Source organism: Salvelinus alpinus, chromosome 25 (assembly GCF_045679555.1).
Source record: "Salvelinus alpinus chromosome 25, SLU_Salpinus.1, whole genome shotgun sequence".
Lineage (NCBI taxonomy): Eukaryota > Metazoa > Chordata > Actinopteri > Salmoniformes > Salmonidae > Salvelinus > Salvelinus alpinus.
The window spans coordinates 27434485-27447489 of NC_092110.1; the positions used below are offsets into that span (position 1 = coordinate 27434485).

Here is a 13005-nt window from a genome sequence, read left to right on the forward strand (position 1 = left end):
TTTGTGTAATAATCTTTGCTCGATGTGGTCCAGCCCAAGGTTAATGGCAGCCTGTGTGACTTTGAGGCAGCTGAAGGACGCTGTATTCTGCTGCTCCGATGCTCTGCTCCTCTCCTCCCTGCCTGTAAAAAGTGAACAGGGTAGAGGAGTGCCTGGAGTTATTGTCCAGTGCAACCAGATTAATGGCCCCCACGGTGCAGTGAGACTCAGCCTTATTAGAATGACGGGTGTTATTAACCACATCAAACCTCTTGATTGTCGCTGCTTTACCACCTAAGTCAAATATCTATAAAATAGATTTCCATAATGGTCAATTCAAATAGGCCTAAGTCAAGTCAATAGAAGTTCCAAAGTCCTGCACACAGCTTGCTTGCAAATATTAGGCCTACGGTTTCTATTGTAATGCCAACTCTTTAGTCTGCTGACCTTGAAGATGATAGCAAGATAACTTCATGGCTGTTAGACAAACTGCAATCAATTAAACTGGAAGCTTTGGGTCCACAACACCTCTCAACCATTGTCCAATGAAATTGCCATTGATAAAATGCAATTGTGTTTGTTGTCTGTAGCGTTTGCCTGCCCATACCATAACCCCACTGCCACCATGGGGCACTCTGTTCACAACGTTGACATCAGCACACCACTTGCCCACACAATGCCATACATGCTGTCTGCCATCTGCCCGGTACAGTTGAAACTGGGATTCATCTGTGAAGAGCACTTCTCCAGCGTGCCAGTGGCCATCGAAGGTGAAGATTTGCTCACTGAAGTTGGTCACAACGCCAAACTGCAGTCAGGTCAAGACCCTGGTGAGGACGTGAGCACGCAGATGAGCTTCCATGAGACGGTTTCCGACAGTTTGTGCAGCAATTCTTTGGTTGTGCAAACCCACAGTTTCAACAGCTGTTCGGATGGCTGTCTCAGACAATCCCGCAGGTGAAGAAGCTGGATGTGGAGTTCCTGGGCTGGCGTGGTTACACGTGGTCTGCGGTTGTGAGGTCGGTTGGATGTACTGCCAAATTCTCTAAAACGACATTGGAGGCAGCTTATGATAGAGAAATTAACATCTCTGGCAACAGATCTGGTGGACATTCCTGCAGTTAGCATTTCAATTGCACGCTCCCTCCCAAAACTTGAGACTTCTATGGCATTGTGTTGTGTGACAAAACTGCACGTTTTAGAGTGGCTTTAGCACAATTGCCCCCAGCACAAGGTGCACCTGTGTAATGATCATCCTGTTTAATCAGCTTCTTGATATGCCACACCTGTCAGGTGGATGGATTATATTTGCTCATTTGCTCAACTCATTTGTGCACAAAATTGGAGAGAAATAAGCTTTTTGCGTGTCTCAAATTTCTGGGATCTTTTATTTCAGCTCATGAACCGTGGGACTAACGCTTTACATGTTGCATTTATATTTTTGTTCAGTATAAATAAAAAAGGAAATAGTAACACAATAAAATAACAGTAATAATAACATACTGATTTCACAGATGGTAACCCCTGCCTGCTCTGGTGTTCCACATGTTACTTATCATATGTCGTGAAGGGTGCAAACTAGATTTGATCGATTTTCCTCTATTAGACCTTTCTTTCTGCCGTCTTAGACGTTCTGAAGGAGTGTTTGATCGCTGCTTTTAAGGGGAAATCAAGGCAAAACACGCAGTGGGTGTGTGAAGTTAATACATCTTAATAAGTGATGTCTGCATTTAAGGTTGCGTTCACTGTCATATTAAAGACGGAACCTTTTTGTGTGAGAGGTGCTTTGAACTGCTGAGGGTTAGGGCGACTGGTGAAAGATGAGGGGGGGGAGGCGCGCGTCTGTCTGTGTTCTCACTAGAACCTCGTCCTCACTGCTCTCCCCTCTCTCGCTCTCCTTCCCTCACTCTCTCTCCTCCCGCCTCTCTCTCTCCACTCTTCCTTTCTCCTTTCCACAGATCCACATCATTGACTTTGATGATGAGAATAACATCATTAGTAAGAGCGTCCTGCAGCACCAGGCAGGGGAGATATGGCACATCAGCGCCAGTCCTGCAGATAAAGCCGTGCTGACGACCTGCTACAACAAAAGTGAGGCTCCCGCCCGCGCTCCCCTTGCATCTCTCTTTTTTCTCCTTCTCTCTGTCTGTCTGCCTCTCTCGCTCTTTATCTCTAATTTTTTCAGTCTCTCGTTCCTGTCTTTATGTTACTAGTCTCTCTCTCACAACTAGTGTGTTCAGGAAAATCTCGTGACCCCATAAGGTATAGCAACTGCATTCTGTCTTGAAATGAAAGGATGTTACTTAAGGTAAGCATCTAGGCAAGGCGGTGAGAACCCTGCTAGCCAGCCATGTGTACCCCTGACCATGGCCAAGATATGACACACAAGCCCAGACTCACACCATGCTCCCACCCTGCCATTTCACGCTAGCAATTATGCTAAAGTAACGCGTCCCATTTCTCTCACACTCCTTCTGCCAACAGTTGCCTCGAGACAATTACAAATCTAAACAAACATGAAGAGACGATTTGGATGAGAAAGAGTGGAGAAAAAAAAGTAATTACATTTCTGAGTTTATTAGATGGATGCCTTTAGCCTTGGTGGGGTTAGTGACAGTTGGAATCAGCTCTGGATGTAGGCTACTGTAGTTGTGAGGAGAGAAACCGGGAGAGAGGCATTGAAAACAAGGCCACGGCACTCTCACTCTCCTCTCTTTGCATCAGCCCTATTGTGGCGGAGGGCTGTGATACACATTATGTCAGAGTACAGTTCAAAAGAGAAACGTAATTACCATGACATCCAATCTAATGGAGTAGCCCCAGTCAAAAAGAAGTGAAGATCCTATGCCCTCACTTTACCCACTATCTTTTTCTATACAGGTGCTGCTGAGGCAAATTCCTTCCTATTCACTGTCTGATCTGGGGAGATAGGCTGTCTCTCTCGTGATGGTGTTGTGGTGGGGATAGTGTTGTGGTGGGGATGGTGGTGTGGTGGAGGTGTGAATGGGGCATAGCTTTACATGTGTAGACAGCCATGACAGAGTGAGAGCAGGGAGGCGTGGAGGCAAGGGTAGGCCTTTAGGGGCAGCCGAAACCAGAGGGAGAGGCCCACAGTTAGTCTCTCGCTCTGTCTCTCATTCTGTTTCGCTCTCTTTCCTTATATCTCCTCTCTCTCTTGCTCTATTGCTCTCTTTCTCAATCTTCATCCCTCTCTGCCTCTCTTCTCAGCTGGGCCCTACACTCTTCAGCTCACATGATGACAGCTGCTGCTGGAATGGGTTAGACCTCAGAGACCAGACCATCCCACTGTAGACACACATGCATGTCAGACATGGAATTTATTTTTATGAATAATGTTTCTGTCACTTGACATGCTCGATCTATCTACTCACGATCAGCTCGCTGTACATTTCAGGACACTCAAGAAATGGATTTGATTGCAAGCCAGCACCTACAGGGATCTAGCTGTACCAGGTTTATGAGAACCCCAAAACGGGTCCCTAAGTAGGTCCTATAGATCTGGTCCAGCTGGAACCCTGCATGTGCTGTCTTTCATTCACACCCATGTCCTGCGTGAGTTCCCAGTTCCCCCACCCTCTTCAGGTGTGTAACTCTGCCTGTTTCTCCTGTCCCCTCCAGCCAGTGAGAGTCGCGTGGTGACGTGTGGGGCTGTTTGGAGGATGCCCCCAGAGTGGGAGTCAGGGAGCCATGAATCCCCAGACGATCCCCACAACTCCCACAACCCCCAGAACCTGGAACTCCTCTGTCACCTTGACAACAGCTCCCACGGCAACGCCTCCTGGTAGGTTTCACTCAGACCGTAACCTACAACTACAATACTGTATACAACAAAACACAACACAGTCATATCAATTCTACCCTGAAACTAGGGTTTCCACGACCTCCTGTTTTGATCCTTTTCTCTGCTCTTTTCTCCTTTGTTCTTTTTCCCCTCGTTCTCTGTTCCTCTGTCTCATCTGCTTTCCTTCTCCCCCTCTATCTCATCTGCTTTCCTTCTCCCCCTCTATCTCATCTGCTTTCCTTCTCCCCCTCTATCTCATCTGCTTTCTTTCTCCCCCTCTATCTCATCTGCTTTCCTTCTCCCCCTCTATCTCATCTGCTTTCCTTCTCCCCCTCTATCTCATCTGCTTTCCTTCTCCCCCTCTATCTCATCTGCTTTCCTTCTCCCCCTCTATCTCATCTGCTTTCCTTCTCCCCCTCTATCTCATCTGCTTTCTTTCTCCCCCTCTATCTCATCTGCTTTCCTTCTCCCCCTCTATCTCATCTGCTTTCCTTCTCCCCCTCTATCTCATCTGCTTTCCTTCTCCCCCTCTATCTCATCTGCTTTCCTTCTCCCCCTCTATCTCATCTGCTTTCCTTCTCCCCCTCTATCTCATCTGCTTTCCTTCTCCCCCTCTATCTCATCTGCTTTCCTTCTCCCCCTCTATCTCATCTGCTTTCCTTCTCCCCCTCTATCTCATCTGCTTTCCTTCTCCCCCTCTATCTCATCTGCTTTCCTTCTCCCCCTCTATCTCATCTGCTTTCCTTCTCCCCCTCTATCTCATCTGCTTTCCTTCTCCCCCTCTATCTCATCTGCTTTCCTTCTCCCCCTCTATCTCATCTGCTTTCCTTCTCCCCCTCTATCTCATCTGCTTTCCTTCTCCCCCTCTATCTCATCTGCTTTCCTTCTCCCCCTCTATCTCATCTGCTTTCCTTCTCCCCCTCTATCTCATCTGCTTTCCTTCTCCCCCTCTATCTCTCCATCTTTCACCGTTTGACTCCATCTCTGTTTTTTATGTATTTTTTAAATCAATCGCCCTGCTTTTCACCATTTATACCACTATACTCGCTTATCTTCCTCTATCTTTATCTCTCTATCTCTCATTCTCCCTCTTTATCTCTTTATCACCCTCTGTCACTTTCCCTGTCTCTCTGTCGCTCTCTTGCTCCTTCCCTCAATCCCTCTCTCTCCCTCCCATACAGAAGGGTATCCTGGTCTATACTTTACTTTACCATACTATCCAGCAAATCAAAATAGTTTCTGTGATAGTTCCCAGAACATTCGTTAGGATGTTCTCATAGCGCAAGAACTGTCCAGTCGAGGTGATGATTACAGAATGTTTGTATAAAACATTTGCCTGATATTGCAAGAACGTTCCTTGAACATATTTAATCTGTTCTTTAAAGATTCCCAGAATGTTTCATTAGGTTGTGGGGACATGACAAGGGATATGTTCCCAAAACACAAAAACTGTACGGTTGTGCTGACATTTACATAAAGTTTGTATCAGGGTGCACCAAATGTTGACAGAACAGCCTTTCTGAATTCTTTAAAGTTTCCCAGAACATGTAATTAGGTTGTGGGAACAATGTGGGTTCCCAAAACACAAAATATGCTTAGTTGTGATGACATTCATACAATGTTTAAGTTGGGTTGCACAGGACATTACCTTCATCACATATGTTGAAAGTCTTATAAAATGTGATTTTATTTAGATAGGGCTACCTTTAAATAACTTGAACATTTGATTTGTATTGTTGTGTATTCATATGCTTCTCAGAACCTTCAAACTCAATAAGAAAACTATTTGACGTTTTCTCAATTTCAAAATCACATTTCATAATAAAACGTTTAACACGTGATGAAGAGAAGTGCATAGCATATAAAGAGGATGGGTGAAGTTATGGTGAATAACCCCGTTATCCAGAGAAATACTGGTTAGATATGTTTAAGAAGGCTTAACATTGTGGAATTGTGGATTGACCATGCTGCGATGCTATACTGAAAAATAATATATGTAAGAGAGCTTCCCTGGTGGATAAAAGACCTGGCTTGGAAACCATACATTGCAGGTTCAAACCCCACATGTGCAGATTGTCAACATATGAAGTATAAAAATATGGTTTTATTTGTATGATTAAATGCTGTTCAAATGTTCTATGAATTAAGTTGTTATTATGCGTCTTTAGATCACCTACAATCAGGGTTGGGAAGGTTACTTTCTAAATGTAATCTGTTACAGTTACTAGATACCTTTCCAAAATTGTAATCAGTAACGTAACTTTTGGATTACCCAAACTCAGTAACGTAATCTGATTACATTTAGTTATTTTTAGATTACTTTCCCCTTAAGAGGCATTAGAAGAAGACAAAAAATTTATTTTACCAATTGAACGACATCTATTGCAGGGTAAATCAATGTTAAAGTTTACAGTACATAGCTGGCAAATATGGATGTTCAATTTTACTATATGGGTTGGTTATGTACGCTTCTTCTAACCCATCGCTTTCTACGACATATAATAATACGATTAAATTATATCTTTACATTAAACAAAGTCTTATGAGAATTCCAGTCATTCCAATAAATGTTATACCCCTTGATCTTCAAGAATAGGACTTGGAAATATGTATAGATTAGCCAAATGGTTTTACCTGAGCATGACCTAGGTCTGGGAGATGTGGCTAAAATATTATATTTAAAAAATATATTTAAAGTATTTAAAAAATAATAAAGATGGTATTTGACGGTATTTTTAGTTTTTGAATAATAAAAGTTCTACGTTTGCTTTATGAGTAGTGAGTGATCCCAGGGTGCTTTATGAGTAGTGAGTGATCCTTGGTGAGTGATCCTTTCTCCATTCTGATTGTTTTATACTGTTCAATTCAACTTCAAACAAAACAAATTTCAGAACAAATTTCATTTCTGCATTTCCTGCACTCAATTGCAGTGGTTGAAAAAGTACCCAATTGTCATACTTGAGTAAAAGTAAAGATAAGTTATTAGAAAATGACTCAAGTAAAAGTGAAAGTCACCCAGTAAAATACTAGTTGATTAAAAGTATTTGGTTTTAAATATACTTAAGTATCAAAAGTAAATGTAATTGATAAAATGTACGTATCAAAAGTAAAAGTATAAATCATTTCAAATTCCTTACATTAAGAATGGCACCATTTTCTAGTTTTTATTTATTTACGGATAGCCAGGGACACACTCCAACACTCATAATTTACAAAACAAAGCATTTGTGTTTAGTGAGTCCTCCCAGATCAGAGGCAGTAGATGACCAGGGATGTTCTCTTGACAAGTGCGTGAATTGGTCCATATTCAAAATGTAACGAGTACTTTTAGGTGTCAGGGAAAATGTATGGAGTAAAATGTACAGTATTTTCTTTAGGAATGTAGTGAAGTAAAAGTTGTCAAAAATTTAAATAGTTAAGTACAGATACCAAAAGAAACGACTTAAGTAGTACTTAGTAGTACATATTTTTACTTAAGTACTTTACACTGCTCAATTGAGATCATTTCCACACTGCCACGTAGGCTGCATGATATGGGCAAATAATCAAGGACTTATTTTTAACCAAACTGGCAGCTTCATTAAATAGTACCTGCAAAACACCAACAAAGAGGCGACTCCGGGATGCAGGCCTTCTAGGCAGAGTTCCTCTGTCCAGTGTCTGTTCTTTTGCCCATCTTAATCTTTTATTTTTATTGCCCAGTCTGAGATATGGCTTTTTCTTTGTAACTCTGCCTAGAAGGCCAGCATCCGGAGTTGCCTCTTCACTGTTGACGTTGAGACTGGTGTGTTGTGGGTACTATTTAATGAAGCTGCCAGTTGAGGACTTGTGAGGCGTCTGTTTCTCAAACTACACACTCTAATGTACTTGTCCTCTTGCTCAGTTGTGCACCGGAGCCTCCCACTCCTCTTTCTATTCTGGTTAGAGCCGGTTTGCACTGTTCTGTGAAGGGAGTAGTACACAGCGTTGTACGAGATCTCAGTTTCATGGCAATTTCTCGCATTCAATAGCCTTCATTTCTCAGAACAATGTTGATACATGTTTGATAGTGTCTTGATGCTGTATTGTTTTTCCTTCATGTTCTAATACTTTAATGTTACCCCTTCCTTGTGTTTTTTGTAATAAATGAGTATTTAAAATAAAAATATATATTTAAAAAAAACACAACGTACCATTGAAACATAGGAATGATGGTTGCTGATAAACGGCCTGTGTACGCCTATGTAGATATTCCATAAAACATCTGCCGTTTTCAACTACAATAGTAATTTACAACATTAATAATGTCTACACTGTATTTCTGATTAATTGTGTTATTTTAATGGACAAAAAAATTGCTTTTCTTTCAAAAACAAGGACATTACTAAGTGACCCTAAACTTTTGAACGGTAGCGTACATACATTACCGGTCAAAAGTTTTAGAACACCTACTCATTGAAGGGTTTTTCTTTATTTTACTATTTTCTACATGTAGAATAATAAATAATAGTAACCAAAAAAGTGTTAAACAAATCAAAATAGATTTGATATTTTTCAAATAGCCACCCTTTGCCTTGATGACAACTTTGCCCTCTCGGCATTCTCTCATGAGGTAGTCACGAATCCCACGATCCATCATACACATTTGGTGTGTCATCATTGTGGTCTCTGACATGTGAAACAAACTTCAACTTGCGCCTTTTTTAAATGCTGAATTAGAATGTTATTGAGAAAATAGAGGATTGTCAAATATGAATTTAAAACTAATCCTCAAAGTAATAATCTAGTTTTTCAAAATGATCTGTAATCTAATTACAATTTTACTGGTATTACAGTTAACGTTTTTTGTAATCCCTTACATGTAATCCGTTACTCCCCAACCCTGCCTACAATACAATCATCAAATGAGAATTGCCATTCAATATGGAAAGAAACATAATGGGGATGTATTCCAGTCTGCTTTCTTAAGCTTTCATTTGCATACTGAGAGTGTTGTGGTAAAATTTGATCAAGTTTTTACTGTATATAACATTTTATAAATGTTCTTGTACCGTTCTGAGGACCTCCAAGACGAGGTAAAATGTATATTGTGTAAACATCAATGGAATATTATGTTAAACCTAAAACAAATATGCTATGAATGTCATAAAAACAGATTTATTTCAGTCTTACAACATTAAGGAAATGTCCTGTGCAGCCTAACCTAAACATTGTATGAATGTCATCACAATTGAGCATATTTTGGGATTTGGGAACATAGCTCTTGTCATGTCCCCATAATGTTACCACAACCTAATGAAACATTCTGGAAACCTTTTAAAGGACAGACAAAATGTACTCTGGGAACATTCTTGTAACATCAGGTAAATGTTTTTTGCACCCTAAAAGAAACATTGTAGAATCATCCACACAGTGGACAGTTTTTATGTTTTGTTAACATATCTTTTGGGATGTCCCCACAATGTTCACACAACCTAATGAAACAATCTGGGAACCTTTTAAAGAACAGATTAAATATCTTATAGGAACGTTCTTGCAACATCAGGCAAATGTTTTATACAACCATTCTATAATCATTGCAACGAATGGAGAGTTCTTTCACAGAACCTATTTTGGATGGCTGGGAAAACATTACTGGTATATTGTGTTATTACATTACCTGGAAACCTAAAGAGAACTTTAGGAAACCTAAAGAGGACTCCTAATGTTAGATAAAACCCTAGCTAGATCATAATGGGAGTCTTAGCTAATGTTCTGGGAATGTTCCCTGTTGGCTTGGTATGCTGTGCTGTGCAAAGTATTGACTGACCTACATATCCCAGGGCTCAGCCACTGCTCAGGCCTCTTCTTATAGCTGCATACACTACATTCACCATCATTTAATGTACAGCAAAATCAAATCAATGCTCATCCCATTTTTTACTTCGGTAGCTGCCTCATCCCTTTGGAAAAAATAATGCATTTTAGCATTTCAAATGACATGTTTCCATTTTGAGTCTTCCCTGAGCAGTATTTTCTTATATTTCCGAGAGGTCCATTTACTATGTGTGCGTGTGTGTGTAATAGCCTTCTGTTGGTGAAAATCCAAGGGTGGGTGAGGTGTGGCTCCGAGGAGGAGATGGCTGATTCTGGTGTCTGACATCCTCAGAGCTGCAACATTCTGAATGGCATGTTTCTCTATCTGTTTCTATATCTGTGTATGTGTTCTGTTTGCTATGTGAGCCTTGTATCCTTTGCTTTGTTGTATTGGCTCTGAGAAATGGATGGCTTTGGTTTGGTACCCACCTCGTCCATCTCTTTCAGGCTGTAGCCCCCGCTCGCTCTGACTACGCTGGCAGGAGTACAGCAATCAGCAGGTGTGTGTGTGTGTGAAGCCTTGTTTGAGCGAGAGTGTGTCAGTCTGTTAGTGTGTGATAGAAGGAGTATGTGAGAGTCTGTCTGTCTGTACGTCCTTTATGCCTGTATGGCTGTGCCTTTGTCTCACCATCCTCCACCACGTCTCTTATATTCAGCCACCATATCCCTCCTTTGGGTGGACAAACATTTGGGCTAGTGTCGTGTTGAAGCGTGCCTGGATTGAAGAAACAAACAAAGCTTTAATATATATATATATATTTCTCTCCCCTGCTTTGGGGAGCCAAGCACCTCATTTCGATTTGGAGCAGCACCAGGCTCAGGAATCGATTCCCATGGAGCGATTAGGACCAATCAGGGCCTGGGTGAGCACCTTGAGGAATCATGAAGCTCAACAGACACACTGTTTTATTGTCTACACTGTGGTGTGACAGGAGGGGGGGAAGTAAAGTTTGTTTTGTGTGTGTGTATGTCTAAGTGTGGAGCCTATGCGGACAGGGGTGTGTGTATGCCTGTGTGTTGTTGGAGGGGGGGTTATCACAGAGTGTGATTTGCACTCCAAGGGACTGTTAGCAATCAATGTTAGCCCAATGGGAGCCCAGACAGCCAGATAGTCATGCAGTCCAGTCAATACTGTCAGTAATGTGAACGGCCGTGGCGACCTGTCTTCAATTGTACATTAACACGGCATGGCTGATTTTTTTTATCCTGCCCCACCCCCACACATTTTACGTTTCTCTCTCTCTCTCTCTCTCTCTCTCTCTCTCTCTCTCTCTCTCTCTCTCTCTCTCTCTCTCTCTCAAAATTCAATGTCATCTCTCTCTCTCTCTCTCTCTCTCAAAATTCAATGTCAATTTAAGGGGCTTTTTTGACATGGGAAACCTATGTTTACATTGCCAAAGCAAGTGAAATGGATAATAAACATTACACTCACAAAAGTTCCGAAAAATTAAAGACATAATACGGTCATACATTTGGCAGGAGGTTAGGAAGTGCAGCTCAGTTTCAACCTCAGTGTGCACATAGCCTGTCTTCTCTTGAGAGCCAGGGCTGCCTTTCTCAATAGCAAGGCTGTGCTCGCTAAGTCTGTACATAGTCAAAGATTTCCTTAAGTTGGGGAGTCACAGTGGTCAGGTTTTCTGCCACTGTGGGCTGTCTTTTTAGGGCCAAAAATCATTCTAGTTTGCTCTGTTTCTTTTGTAAATTCTTTCCAATGTGTCAAGGAATTATCTTTTTGTTTTCTCATGATTTGGTTGTGTCTAATTGTGTTGCTGTCCTGGGGCTCTGTGGGGTCTGTTTGTGAACAGAGCCCCAGGACCAGCTTGCTTAACTTCTTATGGCTGCAATCCTTTTAACGGGATCGATATGACAACAGCCAGTGAAAGTGCAGGGCGCCAAATTCAAACAACAGAAATCTCATAATTAATATTCCTCAAGCATACAAGTATTTCACACAATTTTAAAGATACACTTCTTGTTTATCCCACCACAGTGTCCGGTTTCAAAAAGGCTTTACAGCGAAAGCACCACAAACGATTATGTTAGGTCACCGCAAAATCACAGAAAAACACAGCCATTTTTACAGCCAAAGACAGGAGTCACAAAAAGCAGAAATAGAGATAAAATGAATCACTAACCTTTGGTGATCTTCATCAGATGACACTCATAGGACTTCATGTTACACAATACATATATGTTGTGTTCGTTAAAGTTCATATTTATATCCAAAAACCTCAGTTTACATTGGCGCCATGTTCAGAAATGCCTCCAAATTATCTGGAGAAATTGCAGAGAGCCACATCAAATAACAGAAATACTCATCATAAACGTTGATGAAAGATACATGTTTTACATAGAATTAAAGATACACTTGTTCTTAATGCAACTGCTGTGTCAGATTTCAAAAAGCTTTACGGCAAAACACAATATTCAATAATCTGAGAACAGCGTTCAGCCACAAAAGGAAGCCATACAGTTACCTGCCAAATTGTGGAGTCAACAAAAGTTATAAATAGCATTATAAATCTTCACTTACCTTTTCTGATCTTCGTCGGAATGCACTCCCAGGACTCCCACTTCCACAAGAAATGTTCGTTTTGTTCGGTAATGTCCATAATTTATGTCCAAATAGCTATTTTTGTTAGCGTGTTTGGTAAACAAAAGTTCCGTAACAGTCAGTAGAAACATGTCAAACGATGTATTGAATCAATCCTTAGGATGTTTTTAACATAAATCTTCAATAAAGTTCCAACCGGAGAATTCCATTGTCTTCAGAAGTGCGATGGAACAGTGCTCCCTCTAATGGGAACGCGCATGGTCAGAGCATGGTCAGCTCATGATAGACCTGACTCATTCCCGTCTCCTTCGGCCCCACTTCACAGTAGAAGCATCAGACAAGGTTCTACAGACTGTTGACATCTAGTGGAAGCCGTAGGAAGTGCAAACTGACCCATATCCCACTGTGTATTCGATAGGCGATGAGTTGAAAATCGACCAACCTCAGATTTCCCACTTCCTGTTTGGATTTTCCTCAGGTTGTTGCCTGCCATATGAGTTATGTTATACTCACAGACATCATTCAAACAGTTTTAGAAACTTCAGAGTGTTTTCTATCAAATACTAATAATGCATATATTAGCAACTGGGACTGAGGAGCAGGCAGTTTATTCTGGGAACCTCTGACCCAAGCTACTCAATACTGCCCCTGCAGCCATAAGAAGGTAAGGGGCTCTTCTCCAGGTTCATTTCTCTGTAGGTGATGGCTGTGTTATGGAAGGTTTGGGAATCGCTTGCTTTTAGGTGGTTGTAGAATTTAACGGCTCTTTTCTGGATTTTGATCATTAGCGGGTATCGGCATAATTCACCTCTGCATGTCATTTTTGGTGTTTAAC

General features: G+C 41.3%; 1 protein-coding gene across 3 annotated transcripts in view; it reads left to right on the top strand.

The window, feature by feature from the left end:
• LOC139553753 (EARP-interacting protein homolog) overlaps positions 1-13005 on the top strand; it is a 46816-nt gene that overhangs the window by 4494 nt on the left and 29317 nt on the right. For 2 of the 3 annotated variants that reach the window (XM_071366389.1, XM_071366387.1), the window contains 2 exons: positions 1938-2070; positions 3619-3781. In XM_071366389.1, the coding sequence (XP_071222490.1) occupies positions 1938-2070; positions 3619-3781 (296 nt within the window). Of the gene's footprint in view, positions 1-1937; positions 2071-3618; positions 3782-10094; positions 10117-13005 lie in introns of those variants that run through there. The other variant, XM_071366390.1, reaches the window with a different exon arrangement.